This window comes from Globicephala melas, chromosome 3, assembly GCF_963455315.2.
Source record: "Globicephala melas chromosome 3, mGloMel1.2, whole genome shotgun sequence".
Taxonomy (NCBI): domain Eukaryota; kingdom Metazoa; phylum Chordata; class Mammalia; order Artiodactyla; family Delphinidae; genus Globicephala; species Globicephala melas.
Genome location: NC_083316.1, coordinates 107136 through 124859, shown reverse-complemented (window position 1 = coordinate 124859; position 17724 = coordinate 107136). Strand labels below are relative to the sequence as shown.

Sequence of the window (17724 nt, the reverse complement as noted above, 5' to 3'; positions counted from 1 at the left end):
ATGGCCGGGTCACTCGCTTGCCCACAGTCATTCATGTCTCCAGCCCCCGCCTGGGGACACAGGCGAGCACTGAGCGTCCCAGTGTGGCTGGAGGAGGCCTCCAGAGGGGGTGACTCTGAGCAAAGCCTAGAGGAGAGAGACCAGCGGGCCGGGCTGTGAGGGAGCCGCAGGGGAGCCCCTCCCCGCCCTCGAGACACTTGTCCCCACAGGCTGCTCCCCACCTGCTCACCCAGTAATCTTAGCGTCCATTGACGCTTCTGGCCTGAATTATTCCTGCAATGGTTACCAACTGGGGATTTTATAATTCACCTCTTCTCTCTCCAGTCATCCATCTAGAATGGATGTACTGTTAGGAAGAACTTTCTCTTAGTATTTATTTATTCATTCACTTATTTATATCAGTGTGGATTTATGGAATCCCATTTTATTCGCTGGATTTTAATCCATCACCATCCTTATTCATCTTAACGCTGAAAACTGTCCCAGACCTGGCCAGGGAGGCCTTTAGGGTGGCTTGTGTCCCAGGGCAGGTCTCCTCACGCTCTGGGCACGGCCTGCTGTCCAGCACGGACATTCTAAGTTCATCTAGTCCTTTCTCTGCTCCAACTCTAGACGGAGGCCAGAAAGCCTCCTTTTAATGGTGAACCATGTCTGGAAACCGAGATCTGAATGTAAGTTGTAGCTCTCTGCTACTGGTGTGGCCCTTTCAGCAGACAGAGCTAGAACACACACACACACACACACACACACGTGTGTGTGCATAATGTGAGTTCACACCGATACCTCCAGTTCCAATTCTACACCACAGGATTCAGTACAGAGTGGACTTATTTTTCCTTTAATATTTGATAGAAATTGCTTTAATTCTATCTGGGCCTAGATTTTCTCTGTAGGAAGATTTTAACCACGGATTCAAATGGTCATGTGACTATTCGGGTTTTCTATTTCTTCTTGAGTCAATTTTAGTAAGCTATATTTAGGCATTTATTATGTTTTCAAATTTATTGGCATAAATTTGTTCATGACAAAATTCAACCCATCTTTTAAATATCTGCAGCATCTATAATTGTGTTCCTTTTACATTCCTAATACTGTTTGCTATTTTTCCTGGATCAGTCTCACCAGATCTTTGCAGTTTTTTTCATTTTAAAGGAACTCTATTGTATGTTTCCTTTCTATTTCACTAATATCTTCCCCTTTATTATTTCCTTTCTTTGACTCTCCTTTTGTTTATTTTACTCTTCTTTATCAAAACTACAAAACTGAATGCTTAGCTCATTAATTTCAGCCCTCCTTCTTTTACATATAAACACTCAAGGTCATTTATCTCTAAGAATAACATTAACTGCATCCCACGCACTTTGATTTATAAATATTTTCTCAGTTCCATCATGCTTTCTTCTTTGATCTATTTTACTTATAAATATGTTTATTTCCAAATATATCAGGGTTTTCAAGTCTTCTTTTTTATGGATTTCCAGCTTAACTGCCTTAAGGGCTCACCATGCATTCTTCATGGTTTTGTCTTTTGAAATTTATTGTGACTTGCTTTATTGACCAATGTTTTCAATATATTTACAAGTTCCATTAGGTTTGAAAAGATGTGAGTTCTGAGTTTCAGAGTATAGTGTTATGTAATGTCCATGAGATTAACCCTTTTTGCATTGTTCAAATCTTCTATAATCATTACTGATTTTTGTTTATTTGCTCTGTTAAGTACTGAGAGAACTATCTAAAATCTTTCTCTCTGGTGATGAATTCATGTATTTTTCCTTGTAGTTCTATCAATATCTGTTTTATATTTTTGAGATTATGTTATTAAAGGCACACAAATTTAAAATAATTTTATTTGCTTGATGAAATAAAATGTTTAATCATTACTAAATGATTATTAAATTATACTCTCATGATCTCCAGTAGTGTTTTTCATCCACAAATCAATTTTTTGATATTAATATAACTTCATCAGATTTATTTCAGTTTCCAATATATCCTTTTCCATCCTTTTACTTTCACCCTTTCTGTGCCTTTTGTAAACAGATATAGTAAATCACTTTAATAATCCTTATCTGTTAGTTGGCATGTTTAGTCCATTTACATTTATTGTAACTAATGACACATTTGGAATTTTATGCTTTCTATTTGTTCCACTCCTTCACGTTTCTTTTTTCTCCCTTCTTGTCTTTTTTCTTTTGACTGTTTATATTTTCTCATTCCACTTTTCTCTCTCCATTAGTCTGAAAATTATACCTTTCTGTCATCTTGATGGTTATCCTGGAAATTTTATTATGAATTAGTTAATCAACCTCCAAAGTTAATTAATACAAGAACTGTTGAAATCTTTAACTCAAATCTCCTGCTCCAGATTTATATGCTACCACAGCTAGGAATTTATTTCTCTCTTTTTTTGTTCTTACAATACACCATTACTACTATTTTATACATCAGTGTTTGCTTTGATTGATACACATAGTCACCACCTTCTTATCCATTCCTTCTCGAAGCCCTAACCTTCCTTTCCTTCTGCATGAAGTGCATCCTTTAAATTTTTTTTTTTTTTTTTTTGTGGTACGCGGGCCTCTCACTGTTGTGGCCTCTCCCGTTGCGGAGCACAGGCTCCGGACGCGCAGGCTCAGCGGCCATGGCTCACGGGCCCAGCCGCTCCGCAGCATGTGGGATCTTCCCGGACCGGGGCACGAAACCATGTCCCCTGCATCGGCAGGCAGACTCTCAACCACTGCGCCACCAGGGAAGCCCTCCTTTAAATTTTTTTTTAATACATTCTCATTGGGTTCTCAGCTGCACTTAGTTTTTGATCTCTTTGAGTATTCCTTAATTTCCTGCTGGCTGATCAATATATTTTTAAAGGTTTCAGATATTTTATCTTAAATTTTGGATGTTATCTGCAGGACGGCTGATTGGTGCCTTGCTGCTGAATCTGCTGGAAATGGAAGAGGCTCTATGTCTGGTGGCAGATCTTCTCCACTCAACTCTAAATTCTAGGAGGCGGGGACCATGGCAGCTGTTCTGTTTACTTGCATTATAACTAGTTTTTTGGGGGGTTTTTTTTGGGTTTTTTTTTTTTGCGGTACGTGGGCCTCTCACTGTTGTGGCCTCTCCCGTTGCGGAGCACGGGCTCCGGACGCACAGGCTCAGTGGCCATGGCTCACGGGCCTAGCCACTCCGCAGCATGTGGGATCTTCCCAGACTGGGGCACGAACCCGTGTCCCCTGCATCGGCAGGCGGACTCTCAACCACTGCGCCACCAGAGAAGCCCTATAACTGGTTTTTAATGTGAAACTTTTAAGTCTGAATTTGGGCCAAGACCCCACAACTATACATATGCCAACTATACCTGGGTCCCAAAGTGAGATCCCAGGTGACCTCGGCAAGGCAGCAAAGATGTCAGAGGTGAGAGACGTTTGAAGCTGGGAGAAGGGCCTCGTTGGAGGGCTGTGCTGTTCATCCCACACCCCCACCTGCACCAGGAGATGGGTGGGGGCTCTCTCCTCGCCTGATGCCCAGTGAGAGGGGCTTCATGATGGCCCTGTGAGGGCCTGCCACATGCCTCCACGGGCTAGTGGGGCTGGGGTCTCTCTACACTCAAGAAATCCAAAGGAGGTTGGACTGAAAGTGAGAAGTACCACGTCCCCACTAGCAGGTCAAAGATGTACGTTTCCTGGGGAGCAGGTGGGGCCACAATGTCCAAGCACTGGCCTAGGGTGTCTCAGCTCCTCCCAGGAGGGTTTCTGGAGACATGAGAAGAGACTTCAGACCATCTGACACCCAGGCTAAGGAAGGAAACACAAAGAACCAGCTGGAGAGGATGGGTCGCCCATGTTGGCCACCGAGGCAAACAGACCCCCAGGTCCATGGTCCTCAGAAGCCAGGAAAACACCAAGACCACCCAGCTTGTGTGCCAGGGCAGTGCCGGTCAGGCAGGAGCTCTCCCAATCTTCAGCTCTTCTTCCTGCTGCTACTCCAACCTGGAAGGGCCGGAAACCATGGCTCCCAGTGAGGCAGGACCTCAGGGAGGAGCAGCTGACCTCACCGCCAGGCGCCCCCCACCCCTGCCTGCTGCAGCCTCTGTGCAGGCGGGGAGAAGGCTCACACTTGAAATACTTTTAGAGATTTAACTGTTTTGACTGAAAGGCACTAAACGACCCAGAAGGGACCAGGAGAGTCTGGGGCCACCCCCAGTCCATCCAGGGGCAGCGAGAGAAAATTCAAAGCTGTTTGCTGTGTCCTGGGGCGGGGGTGGGGGGCACGTGGTACCAGGAGAAAGTGAACGAATGAGTGAATGAACCAGCCCCTCCGCTGGGCCAGACTCACCTTTCAGAGGTAATTAAGAGATGAAGGGGGAAATAAAACCAGCACAAAACGATCCAGGGTGAACTTTCTGCAGGATGGCTCTGCAGGGGCCTGCCTGGGGTCTAGGGTAAGAGGCAGGTGTGCACACAGCAGGGCCAGCTCCCTCCCCTGAAGGCCCTGACACAACCCAGGACAAGTGTATCTGCTGGAAATGCCCCGGGGAGGCTGTCTTCCAGAAAGTGTCACTGATAGAGGGAAGGGGGCTCTGGCAGCTGAAGGGCTGGAAAGTAAACGCAGTGACGACCCAAATCCACTCCCTGGCGGGAAGGAATCCACCAAACACTCCACGTGAAGAGAGAAAAATCAGGTCCCAAACCTCCCTCCCCATCACATCATCACAGGTGCCTCGGCCACTTTGACAAAACCCCACACTCAGCAGAGCCTTACTTCCTCACAACTCTGAGGCCAGGAGCCCAAGCTCAGCTTCCAGCGAGGGCTCTTCTGCTTACAGACGGCCACCTCCTCACTCTGTCCCATGAGGCCTCGGCCGCAGGGGACAGGGGAGGAGAGGGCCCTCTGGTGCCTCCTCTTATGCGGACGGTAACCCTCTGGGATCAGGGCCCCACCTCGTGACCACTTCCTACCCTAATGACCTCCTCTGAGGCCCCATCTCAACATATGCCTTTGTGGGGGACGCAGACATTCTGTCCATGGCAGGGCTCATCAGGGGAGGATAGCTCTTCAGTGAAAGCTGAAAACCGGCACAATTTAGCTCAATAGTTGCATACACTTCCCTCCTGGGTTACAGGATTGCTAAGTCTCAAGGAGCATTTCACCTCTGACCTGCTAAGGAGCACGGCATCCTGTGTGGGGTCCCGGACACATCTCATGACGTGAGGGCTTCTGGACCTCCGCACTGGGTGGGGGTGAAGCAGACCCGCCCAGCCCAGGTGAGCCAGGGGCCAGGATCGACCCCATCACAGAGGGTGCAAGTGGACAGAGGCCCAGATCCAGGCCAGGGTGCACAGTGAAGGGGGGCGGCAGCCTTTCAGCGTGGAAATCTCCAGATTTTCATGGGAAGCTGGAATCGTGCTCTTCCTGCCCTTCTTGCCTGCTGAGACTGTCCCCTCCCTCTGTTGATCCCCCCGACAGTCCTGCCTGCAGGCCACGCGACAGGCCTGGGTGAACCGCAGGCCCTTGGTCATCTCCACGCTGGTCCCCACTCTGGGCGCTTGAACCCCAGACCCGGCAAGTCTCCCAGCTGGGCTGACACAGCAGTGCAGACCGCTGCTGGGACCTCACATCCTGGGCCACATGTCCTGGAAGGAACCCATCTCTGGCCCCCCTCAGTGTCCTTCATGCTCTCCACTCACCCACCCTCCCTCCCTTTTCTTTTATCGACCCCCAATTTCCCCTCTTTCGAACGGTGAAATCTGCAAGAATGGAAAATCCCTCTCTTTGGCACAAGCAGACGGTTTGTAACTTAGAAGCGCCAGCCCCCAGTCTAGGCAAAAACCAAGTAAATTAATTAAATAAGCCCACTGCCTTTTAAAAATTCATGAAAGTCAGCACCAACACAAACATTACAAGCAAATTTTCAGGACATTATTGCCCTTGGAGGTTGGAACTTTCCAGTTCATGTCCTTCCTGAAGGTGACTTTTTATGGAAGCTTTAATGAAATTAGTTTATCCGTTTCTGAGTCAGGAAGCACAGATTAAGATCCAATTTTTATAGCTTGACATTTTCTAACTATGCAGAGGAAATGAATTCAAGAAAATATTTAGAATTTCCCCTAAAATGTACAGCTTGAGGGGGATTACAAACTTGGGAATCCTTGGGAGAAAGGTGTGATGGAGAAACCAAGTTCATGAGTTCACCCCACTGTGACCGGCAGGGCTGCCCACCTGCAGCTCGAGGGCTCAGCAGACCTGACAGGCATCCCCCTGCCTCAGGGGAGGGGGTGGGATCGGCCGTAATGTGGGAAAAGCACTCTGCTCCTGGTCAAGAAGAACCATGGGTTCAGGTGGACACCTGGACAGATGCCTGAACTCCTGGAAACAGCAAAACTGAAGCCTTTCCAAGACCACCAACCCTGGCGTGGCTGGGCACAGCTGGACCTGAGGAAGTGACCAGAGAGGAAGAGACAAGTCCCTACTAATGTCCCACATGCAGCTGGATGCTTCTGGGGGAGGAAGGTGAACAGAAGCCCCACCTGGGCAGCTCCAGAGCTGGCCTAAGCTGTCCAACAGGTCACTGTGCAAGCCCAGAGCATGGGGAACCCCAGGCACAGGGATGGAGACCCCAGCATGGAGATGGGAGACCCTGTATGGAGATGGAGACCCGGCGTGGAGATGGAGACCCAGGCACGGTGATGGGGACCCCAGAATAGGAATGGGGCCCCCAGTATGGGAAATAGAGACCCCAGTAGGGAGATGGGAAACCCAGTTTGGATATGGAGACCCCAGCATGGGGATGGAGACCCTTGCATGGGGAGACCTGGCATCAGGAGCCAGGGTCTGATAGTTTCCAAAGGCTGGGCTGTGAGTCCCCAGCACTTCCCGGGCTGTCCCAGAGACCTCCTGTCATCCCTTCACGGAACTCTCTCCGCTTCACGAGCACAGCCCTCAGTACCCCAACCTGGGCGCTGCAATCTCTACTTTTCCGATTTCAGAGGTGTTGGCTCCTGAAGAGATGGAATTCCCGCTGCTCCTTCAACGTTTTCCAAAGCCGGCTCCCTGGGCCCCACAGGCTGCTCCATGCCGACCACACGTTTTAGACTGTGTGTGTTTGCATGTCCTGCACTTATTTGGAAGCCAGCGATGCTTCAGCAGTCACCTGAGCAACCTGCACCAGCGACCTGGCAGCACCGGCAGGGCCTGGGTTCCAGGATGAGGACCCTGGACTCCACCCCAAGACCACAGCAGTGCTGAAATGACTGTCTCTGCTGTTTTACACATTTGAGTTTTTCCTACCTAAAAAATTGATGCATTTCAGTAAGACTTTGGAAACCTGGAAAGTAAAACAAAACTCCTGTAACCGCGTCTCAGAGATAAATGCTGCTAACGATTCTGTGTGTCAGTTCCAGTGGGGGCTCGGGCGGGGTCTGCGGATGTCCCCACTGCAGGGCTTCCTTTGGCAAGGTGCAGGGCCCTCCCCATTGTCCCCACAGCAGGGCCCCTGTAGGACAGAGACCCTCCCCCGGAGGGACACAAGGAGGGCCTGAGAGGCCTGAAGGCCTGACCCCAAGTCAGAAAGCTGGTCACAGCCCCTGGTCTCCTTGAAGCCCCCGAGGACACGGCGTCCAGCAGTGAGCCCACTGCTGACCTGGAATTACGTGCCCTGGACCCCACTCGGGAGGTGCCACGGGCCGGTAGTATTGATTTCTAATTTTAAAGTATAATTCAAAGCCACTTTAGGGGCTGTCGCTTTCAACTTCCACTCGGAACAGACGAGCTGGGAAGAGCGGCTGCCCACCTCGCACAAAGCACCACACAGTCTGCGAACTTCCCCGTTTTCCCGAGCCCATCGGAGAGCCAAGTCCCGGGGCAACGGTAACCCGAAATCCAGGGGAAATACAGGTGCTCTCGGGGAGGGACAGGACACCGTGGGAACGAGAAGGGCTCAGAAAAAATTCAGGCCCGGTCCTGAATGTGGGCCAGTGGGATATGCAGGACCCCTGGAGGCTGCAGAGGTTGGGAGACGGGGTCTGCAGGGGCCTTGCAGCTGCCCACAGGGAAAAGGGGGCCGGCAGGGGGAGGGCGCCAAGCCCCAGCACTGCGGGCCTGATGAGGTCCCAGTGCCACTGGGGGAGGAAGAGAAAACCCCTCTGCCCCAGGGAGGGGGCCCACACCACAGCTGGGGAGGCTGGGGTGCCGAGGAGGCCCCACCCCAGAAGCAGGAATGCAGCAGCAAGGGTCCCTTAGACGGCTCCTTGAGGGGGCTGCCTCTGTGTGGCCTGCAGATCACACCCACCCCCTCGCCTCCTCCTGGAAGCCCACCAGCCTGCACAACCCTCCTGGTGACCCCCCGCATTCCTCCCCCCGTGGCACCCACCATTCTCTGTCGTCTTCCAAACCTACTTTTCCAGAAATGTTTCATGAGCTTGGGCCTCCAGCCATGGGGGGTCTGGGTGACGGACACCCAGTAAAAGAGCACGAGTTACTAGGGGGACGGACCTGGGCTGAGCACTGGGTGAACCCCAGGCCAGGCTGTCAAAGCTCAGCCCACGAACCTGTGGGGGGATGGACACAGGCAGGTGTCACAGGGAGCAGGGACCAAGCCCGGCTGTGCAGACACAGAGCCCTGTGAACTGGGCCCTCCCCAGGGGGCAGAACGGCTTTCCACGAGGGACAGCTTGACACACTCAGGTCTGCACTACCAACGAGGGCCCAGGCCCCAGCACAGAGCAGGACACAGCTGAGGGGCCCGGGGTCCCGCGGAGTCAGACCCCTGTGCAGAGCTCTCACACAGAGGGTGCTCTCAGAGGCCAGCAGCGGCGGAGAGTCTAGGCTTCCTGCTCCGTGAGAGGAAGTGAAGGCCAAGGGGGGCCCTTTGGAGGGGCTGGTTGGCGCTGGCCCAGCTGGAGAGCACAGCGGGTGGAGCTGCTGGCGGTCCCTGGAGGGTCAGGGTGGAAGGCAGGCTGAGTTCTTAGGAAAGCTGCCCTCCCTCTCCCGGGGCCGAGAAAGCCAGCAAGGCGCAGAGGCTGTCACACCGCAGACACGTCGGAGTCACATGGCCTCCCGGGCCCAGCAGCAGGGCCGGGCAGCGGCACGGGCCCGGGTGCCCGTGGTTGCAGGGCTGCAGCCTCACCAGCTGGCCCCGCTCACCGCACCCCAAGGTGGGTTTTGGCCGCGGGAGGCTGTCCCAACGCCTGGAGACAGAGCATGAGCTCAGCAGTCTGCTGCAGTCCCTACCACCGGCTACTGTCCACGCCTGCCCACCTTCAACACTTATCCTACCTGCTCCCAAAGACATATAACAGATTCATGATTGTGTAAGAAGCTCAGACGTAACTGAGGGGTGATGGCAGCAGTCCCAGGTCTGAAGCAGAGTGGTGACAACCACGTTTCTTCCTCAGGAGCTCAGCCAGGCCACATGCAGAGTAAGGCTTGGCCTGGGGCACCGGATGTAGGCAAGTACCCAGAGCTACTGCAAGGGTCCAACACACCAGGCACCCCCATGCAGAGAGGCGCCCGGTGCCTGGCCGGAGCTCCCAGCATCCCCAGGGCCCCGGGGCAGGTGAGGCCAAGCAGGGCGAGGTCTGGCCCCGGCCCCTTCCCCCAGGGCCACTCGTGTCGGTCTGCATTCAGCGCTCCGCCTCTAAATGGTTCCCCAGGCTGAGAGGCGCCAACTGGTCGATCCCAGCAAAGCCGGGTGGGACCCAGGTGAGGTCCAGGTGGGCACAGGTGAGAGTCCTACCTTGGAAGAAGCTCTTCACCCGGAGGTAACTGACGCTGAGGCGCAGGACCGAAAGCTTGTCCAGCTTAGAGATGATGTCGGGGGGCAGTGGCAGCAGGCCGGCTAGGCGGTCCAGCTCGGCGTTGAGGCGATCCCGGTGTCTCTTGGAAGGGTTCGACTTCTCGGCGCCCACGGCGGGCCTCCTGTGGGGAAAGATCACTATCAGACTGGGAGGCCCAGGCTGAAAGCCGTCCCAGGCGGTGACCTCTGGAGGAGCCATCAGCTTCTAAATGCAGCCGCCAGACGGAGACGCGCCCATCCCCGAAGATGCGTGAACTAAACCGCGGGCCACGCCAACCGTGCCACTGGCCCACAGTAGTGGGAGGAAGCACAGAGAGACACGGAGCGGGCAGCAGGAGAGCTGTGTGACCCCAGCACGCTTCCTGGCCTCTCTGTGCTAACTCCCCCGACGCGGCAGAAGGACACCGGCTCTGGCCGCACCGCTCACCTCTCTCGGTGTTCCTCTAGGGCCCTCAGTCCAGGTGTAAGCGGCCCCTCCGGGCCTCAGTTTCCCACTACACAGCAGGGCTGAAAGGTTCTGAGGCGAAGATGATGGAGGCGGCCCAGGCACCGCAGCGCTGTCCCGCCCGCCCCTCCGAGGCCCCGAAGTGCGGTGGCCGGGGCCCCGCCACAGGCCTGCCCGCCCCCCACAGAGGGAGCGGCCCCTGCCCAGGCTTCCCCGCCCACCGCGACCCCGCTCCTGGGCCCTCTCAACCCCGGGACGACGGTGCCCTCCCCCGCCCCGCCCCCACCTTCCTAGAAAGCAAAGCCAGGACGGCTGGGGAGGGGCCGGGGCCGCTGCCCCGGGCCTGCCCCTCCCTGCTGCTCTTAGGGGCTCGGGACTCTTTTGTCCGGAAGTTCCTATTCCTCTACCGTGTGTTCACTCGTACGAACGTGGAAAGCTGCCTTACGCCATCCTTTCTGTCAGAAGCCCGGGGCTCACCCCCAACCCATGCTGTCGGCGCCGAGGCCACACAAAACCTCACAAGAGCTGCAGCTCCAACCCCAGAAGCGGCTTCTTTCTTTTAATGGAGATGCAAGTCACATAACATAAAGCTGTTTTAAAGTTTTGGCATTTACTACGTTCACAGTGCTGTCAACCTCTATCACGCTCCAAAACACTTCTTCACCCCCAAGTCACCCCCCGCCCGCGCCGCTAAGCAGTTTCTCTCATCTTCCCCGCCTCTCAGCCCCCGGCGGCCACAATCGCTTTCTGTCTCCCCAGGTCTGCCCGTTCTAGACACTGTGTGTAAACGGAATCAGACTTTGCGCGCCTGGCCTCCGTCACTGGCCGTCGGGCGTCAAGGTTCGCCCACGGCACAGCCCGGGTGGAGCTCCACTCCTTTTCACGCTGTGTTCCACGGCCTGGATGGATGCTTACCTGTTCACCAGTCCACGGGCGCTTGCCTCGCTCCCACTTTACGGGTATTGTAAACCCTGCAGCCATAAACTTCGAGTCCACGTTTCTGCTTGAACACGTGCTTTTGCTTCTCTTGGGTATACGCCTAAGAGCGGAGCAACCAGCTTAACCTGGTGGTTCTAGGTTTAACCTTGAGAGGAGCTGCCAGACTGTCCTCCACAGAGGCTGTGCCCCGTCACGCCCCCCAGCCACACTCCACAGCCTCGCCAGCACTTGTTATTTTCCTTTTTTAAAATAAGAGCCATTCTCGTAGGTGTAAAGCAGTATCTCATTGTGGTTTGATTGGCATTTCCTTAATGACCAGTAAAGTCAAGCGTCTTTTCACGTGTTTGTCGGCTACCTCTTTATCTTCTTTGGAGAAATGTCTAATCAAGTCCTTTGCCCATTTTCAAATTGGGGTGTTTGCTTTTCTGTTCTTGAGTTGTAGGAAATCTTTATATATTCAGGATCCTAGATCCTTAACAGACATACAATTTGCAATTATTTTCTCCCATTCTCTGGTTATCTTGCCACTTTCTGCTGTTTCTTTTTTATTTTTTTCCCCTCAGTGAGGCACCTACACCAACATTACTCATGCTACTAGCCAAAATTTAAAGGGTCAGGAGGCCTGGGGAGACTGAACAGACCCCGTGTGGAATGGCCCACCCAGGAGTGAAAGACACTCGAAGCCGCCCCAGAAAACAAGGTAGCACTGAGGGCAGGTGTGGGGGCCAGAGAAGGGGAGAGGGTGGCCCGGCTCAAATCTCACCTCCGGGTAGACCTGTGGGGAGCAGTCGCCCCTCCCAGCCCACGTGTGCCTGGGATGGGACGAGCCGTGACTGTCCCCAGCCCGCACCCCCGAGGGGCAACTAGGGGGACACTCGCAACTGAAGAAGCAGGCGCTGGAAAAGCTCTAGTCCTTCCAGCTTTCTCAGACCACCTGGCTGCCCCTCCACGCAGCCCCCTCCAGCTCCAGGCACCAGAGCAGAACCTCCCCGCCCCCGCCAGGTGGGTGAGAGGGGCCACGTGGAGGGAAATGCTCCCCTGAGCTGGCCTCTGGCTCAAGCCCAGGGCCACAGGGAGGAAGCTCCAACTCCCCAGGGTGGAGACGCGGCAGGAGTGAGGGGACAACGACCGGCAGCACGGGAGGCGCCTGGCCCCTCGCTGGCAGGAGGGTTACAACGGGAGCCAAAACATAGAACACCTGGGACCAGCCCAACAGAAGACATTCCAGACGCCTAAACGGAGACTATAAAATAGCGCTGAGGAAACTTAAAGAGACGTAAACAAACAGAAAGACACACCATGCACAGCACCGTAAGACTCAGTACTGTTAAGACTTGTGTCACTCCCCCAAACTGATCCGTGGACTCAATGGAGCCTCAACTGAAATTCCAGCAGGACCTTTTACAGAAATGACAAGGAGTCTAGACTTCACATGGACATGCAGAGGACAGAGAATAGCCAATTAGAGGGCAAAGTTGGAGGACTTGCCTGACTGACTATAAGCCTCTCTGAAGCTGCAATGTTCCCAATGGTTTGGTATTAGAGAAACGATGGAAACATAGATCAATGGCACAGAACAGAGGGCCGAGAAACAGACTCACATTTTTTTGGTCAATTCATTTGACACAGATACTGAGGCAATTCAATAGGGAAAGAAAGTCTTTTCAATAAATGTGCTAATCAACTGGACATCCATGAAAACAAGTAAACATCAGCCCTTACCTCACACAATACCTGAAATTAGCTCAAAATAGATCACAGACCTAAGTCTAAAACGTACCATGAAAGTTTACAAGAAAATACGCGAGAAAATCTTTGAGACCTCAGAGTAGTCCTGGGACTCTTAGGACACACACCAAAAAAAAAAAAAAAACTCGTGAAAGAAAAAAATGATAAATTGATCTTTTTCAAAAATTTTTAATTGTCTTTGAAAATCACCATTAAGAAAATGAAAAGGGGAGGCATAGGTTGGTTAAAAATATTCACAAAAAGAGCCTGTATCCAGAATATGTAAAGAAGTTTTACAATTCAACGAGAAGACAAACAGCCCAATAAGAAGATAGGCAAATTATTTAGAAAACTCTTCACCAAAGAAGCTGTATGGACGGCAAATAAGCACATGAAAGGATATCAACACCATTAGCCACTAGGGAAACACAAATTAAAACCATGGTGAGCTACCACCACAACCCATCAGAGTGGCTGAAACCAAGACTGACACCCCAGGCACCGCTGAGAAAGTAGAGGAATCACACGCTCAGCGGCCAGGAATGTAAACGGTGCAGCTGCTTTGGAAAATGGTCTGGTGGTTTCTTAAAAAGTCAAACCCTCCTCTGCTGTATATGTGACCCACAGTCCCACTCCTAGGTGTTTACCCAAGAGAAATGAAAACGTTACATCCAAAGACCCGTACGTAAACATTCACAGCAGCTTTATTCGTGATACCCCAACCTGGGAACCACCCAAATGTCCACCTGAGATGAACAAACACACGTGGTTCCTCCACACGACGGGCACCACTCAGCGTAGGAAGGACACACCCGGCACACAAACCACAGAGGAACCGACATCATCTTGACAAGGGAGAGAAGCCCACAAGGTGTAGGACCCCATTTATAGAAAATTCCAGGAAATGCAAACAGCCTACCGGACAAGGGCGCAGGCAAGGTCGCCTGGGACGAGGCTACCGCAGGAGTGACCAGGGCACAAGGAACCTTCGGACGTGACGGGAGTGTCTGTGACCTTGGCTTCGGCAATGTTTCTCGGGTGATTACACATCTCAGAACCAATCAGACTGTGCACTGTAAGGACGCGCAGCTCTGCGTGCTCAGTCACAGCCCAATCAAGACCAAACATGCAAACGAGGGGGGAGCCCCGCTGCTCACACACCTCCGAGCTCAAGGTGCCGATCCGCCGTGCAGGGACCCGCCGCTGCGGTCACGCCCCAGCCCTGCTTCCCTCCAGCGCAGGTCCAGCCCTGAGGGCCTGGCAGGGGGCAGGTTCTACCCTGGGGTTCTAGCAGGTTCCACCTCCCGGTTCAGGCATCACAGGCTCACGGCTTTCACGGGCTATCCACGGAGGATGGGGCCAGACCACGGTCCACAGCCCTCGGCGAGGCGAGGGGGCAGTACTGCAGCTGGCCCGTGGGGCTCACACCCCAGGAGGGGCCGTGGGCCCGGGCACCTGCACATGTGCACACCGCCGGCAGCTCCTCTGGCCTTTGCGATACACAGACGCTGGCACTCGGACAAGCCAGCATGGCCACGTCCCCCCGAGGGTCGCAGGCACAGCCAGGGGAGTGCGTTCAAGTTACTCCACTGTCTTTCGCTGCCCCTCAAATCACAAGTCTAAGTGCCCAGTGCCCATTACAAATCGGTGAGGAAAACACTGATTATCGAATAGAAGTATTAGGAACAACCAGTGGCCACAGGGGAAAGAGAGAGATTCAGACCCCACACCTTACACCAGGAAAAAATTCCAAGTGCTCAAAATTTAAATATATATATTAAGGAATCCAAGAAATTTAGAAGAAATCCTGGGAAAATTCTCATAAACTTGAAGCAGGGGAGATCTTTCCAGTTGTGACACAAAGTAAAAGATGAATAAATTCAACTCCATACAAATTAAATGCTTTCTGCGCTGCAAAGAACAGCACAAGTAAATAAAAACTGGGGAAAGGTATGTGAAATGCATTTAAGAATGAGTCTCCCCAGTGCACAGCAAGCCCTTACAAATCAAGAAGCAAAAACATAAACAGGGCTTCCCTGGTGGCGCAGTGGTTGACAGTCCGCCTGCCGATGCAGGGGACACGGATTCGTGCCCCGGCCCGGGAAGATCCCACATGCCGCGGAGCGGCTGGGCCCGTGAGCCATGGCCGCTGGGCCTGCGCGTCTGGAGCCTGTGCTCCGCAACGGGAGAGGCCACAACAGTGAGAGGCCCGCGTACCGCAAAACAACAACAACAACAAAAAAAAAAAACCATAAACAATACAATAGAAAAATTATCAAAAGTTGTCAACACAGACAGTTCACAGAAAAAGAAATACAGTGGCTGCTACGCCTCACGTATGAGAAGGACACGCAAATTCACCAAAGTCTGAGGCACACCGTGTGCCCGGCAGGGCACGCCTCCAGTGCTGGCCAGTTTGGCGACACCTATGAAATCACAAATGCCACACTCTTGGCCTGGGCAATCCCACCTGCAAGAATGCATATGCCTGTTGGGTCTGGCCTTGATTTACCTGCTGCTGTCCACAGATCCTGGCAGAAGGCGTGAGCCTCCACGGTCAAGGACAGGAAACTCACTGCTCACAGCATGGCAGGCAGCGCGAGCCTCTGTATGCATCACTGAGCCCGTCTGTGAGGGTGACGCAGAAGGGGCCAGGCAGGGGCTGCGGGCGCAGGGTTTGTCAAAGCCGAGCAATCCACCACTTTCACAGTAAACAGTTAACAAGCCTGCTCGGGCCCGCGAGGGAACGGCCAGCACACAGCCACGGCGGTGCCTCTCCGACGACGAGCACGAGTCCAACGCCAGGCACGAAGGCTCTCAGCACAGCGGCGCCTGTAAGCCAGTCGGAACGGACGCTGGCGGAGGGCTGGTGACGACACATCACGGCACGCCCCGCACAGCTGAACAAGGAATCCATGAGGAGCAATGTCGAAGGTGCACGGCCGTGGCCCCTTGTGCACAGAGGCAAGGAGCTCCTGTGCTGCACACCGTGCTTGCTGATTTGTGCGTTACTGCTCCCAGCCCCCCAGATCCCGGTGTACACAGCCCCCCAGATCCCGGTGTGCACAGCCCCCCAGATCCCGGTGTGCACAGCCCCCCAGATCCCAGTGTACACAGCTGCCTCTCCAGGTACTTCTTTCCTTATTTAAGGTGACAAATGTTCTCACCAGAACAAATGAGCTCAGGACATAGGCCCCCCGCATCACCTCCTTCTAGTGCATAGCTCTGCCCCCCACACCTGCCCCCTCTCACCTGCAGACCAGGCTGAACACTTCCCCCAGCACCCTGGCTCCATCCCAAGGCCCACAGTGGCCACACAAGTGACTCAGGTGACAACCAGTTTCCAAAGTCCAGCCTCACCAGCCTTTGACACCCATCCTTGGGACTGGAGGTGCCCGCATTCCTGTCGACCTCTCATGGGGTCCTGCAGCCCCTGGGGGCCCGGAGGGTGGCCTGGGTCCCAGAAACCCAGATCCCCACATAGACACTACTGCAGGTGCACACACACACACACCCACACCCCGACAGGGCTGTGTTACCCACATAAAGCTACATCACACATTCACACATCTGTATTACACACACACAGAGGCTCACACACACACACACACACACACAGCCCCAGCCACAGTGGACACACCGCAGGACCTGTCCCAGGACGGACGCAGCCCTGGGCTCTAGGAGCCACTCTCTGCAGACCAGTTCCATGACTGCAGGCCACCCGCTTCACGGCCCCGAGCCCCACTGGCCAGCCACGGGCAGGTGGGGGATGTGAGCGTGGTGCTGTGTCCCGGGGCCGTGCCTGGGGTTCCCTGCCCCCACCCCACTCCGCCTCCCGGACGCCCCAGGCCGAGCCCCAGCCTCCTTTCGCTTGGGGTGAAGCCCAGAGGCACTGTGGTGCACGCAGCCAAGGACGAGGACGGGTCTTACCAGGGCGGGGGAGGGGCGCCCTGGGCCAGACCTCAGCGTCCAATCGGGGCTGGGAAGGCGGCCCAGGGTCCCACCTGCGCTCCCGAGCACCAAGAGTGTCCCCTGCCCGGCCCCCGCTGGTCCTGCGGGTCCCCGCACCCTCAGTAAGGCTTGACCGAAACCTCGCCTCACTCACTTTGTTTCTAAAATGCACTTTTTTCAATGAACACACAAAAGCCTCCCCTCCATCGGTAGCAGTCAGCAAAACCAGAAGACAGATACTTTACTGTTTCTGAACGGGCTTCCTTCTTTTCCTCCCGGCATACAGGCACTCCCCCGGCGGAATCATCGTCTTGGGCCCTAAGGAAAAAGGGGCATCAAGTTGGTCACACTGAAGAGACCCCAGTGCCCCCACACCCCCCAAACCACCGAGGCGGCGAGAGCAGCAGCGGAGGCCCGGCGCGCTGTCCTCCCCCAGCGCTGGCTGAGCGAGATGCCCGAGGGCATGTCCGGCACGGGGGTGGGGTGCGGGGGTGAACCGTCCCCTCCTCAGCCCAAGGTTGAAGCCGGCTCATGACGTCTCCCCTTCGATGGGCCGCCTTGCGGCCGCCAGCCTAGCCAGAGGACGCAGTCCTGTCACCACACTCGTGAGACAGCCCTGTGCCGGGAAAGCCGGGAAAGCCCTGTGCCGGGAAAGCTTCCGGCAGGTAAACACCCTGAGGCGTCAGAAAACAGGAGCACTCCGCAGTGGGCACCGAGGACCGTGCGCTGGGTCAGGGTGCGGGCAGGCAGGCTATCCCAGTGCCGCCTGCGGCCACGCTGCCCCTCCCACTCCTCCCCTACGGCCTGTATTTCTAGGCACACAGGCTTCCTCTCTTCTACTAAAATCTCTCTCCACTCCACAGTGCTGGGC

At 54.3% G+C, this 17724-nt stretch overlaps 1 protein-coding gene across 1 annotated transcript in view; it reads right to left on the bottom strand.

Moving 5' to 3' along the window:
* Positions 1-17160, bottom strand: part of AHRR (aryl hydrocarbon receptor repressor) — a 64089-nt gene extending 46929 nt beyond the window's left edge. Inside the window, exons 1-2 of the mRNA XM_030856487.3 lie at positions 17099-17160; positions 9731-9912 (exon numbers count right to left, since the gene is read on the bottom strand). Coding sequence (XP_030712347.2) covers positions 9731-9912; positions 17099-17160 — 244 coding nt within the window. The remainder of the gene's footprint in view (positions 1-9730; positions 9913-17098) is intronic.
* Between the last annotated feature and the right edge of the window lie 564 nt (positions 17161-17724).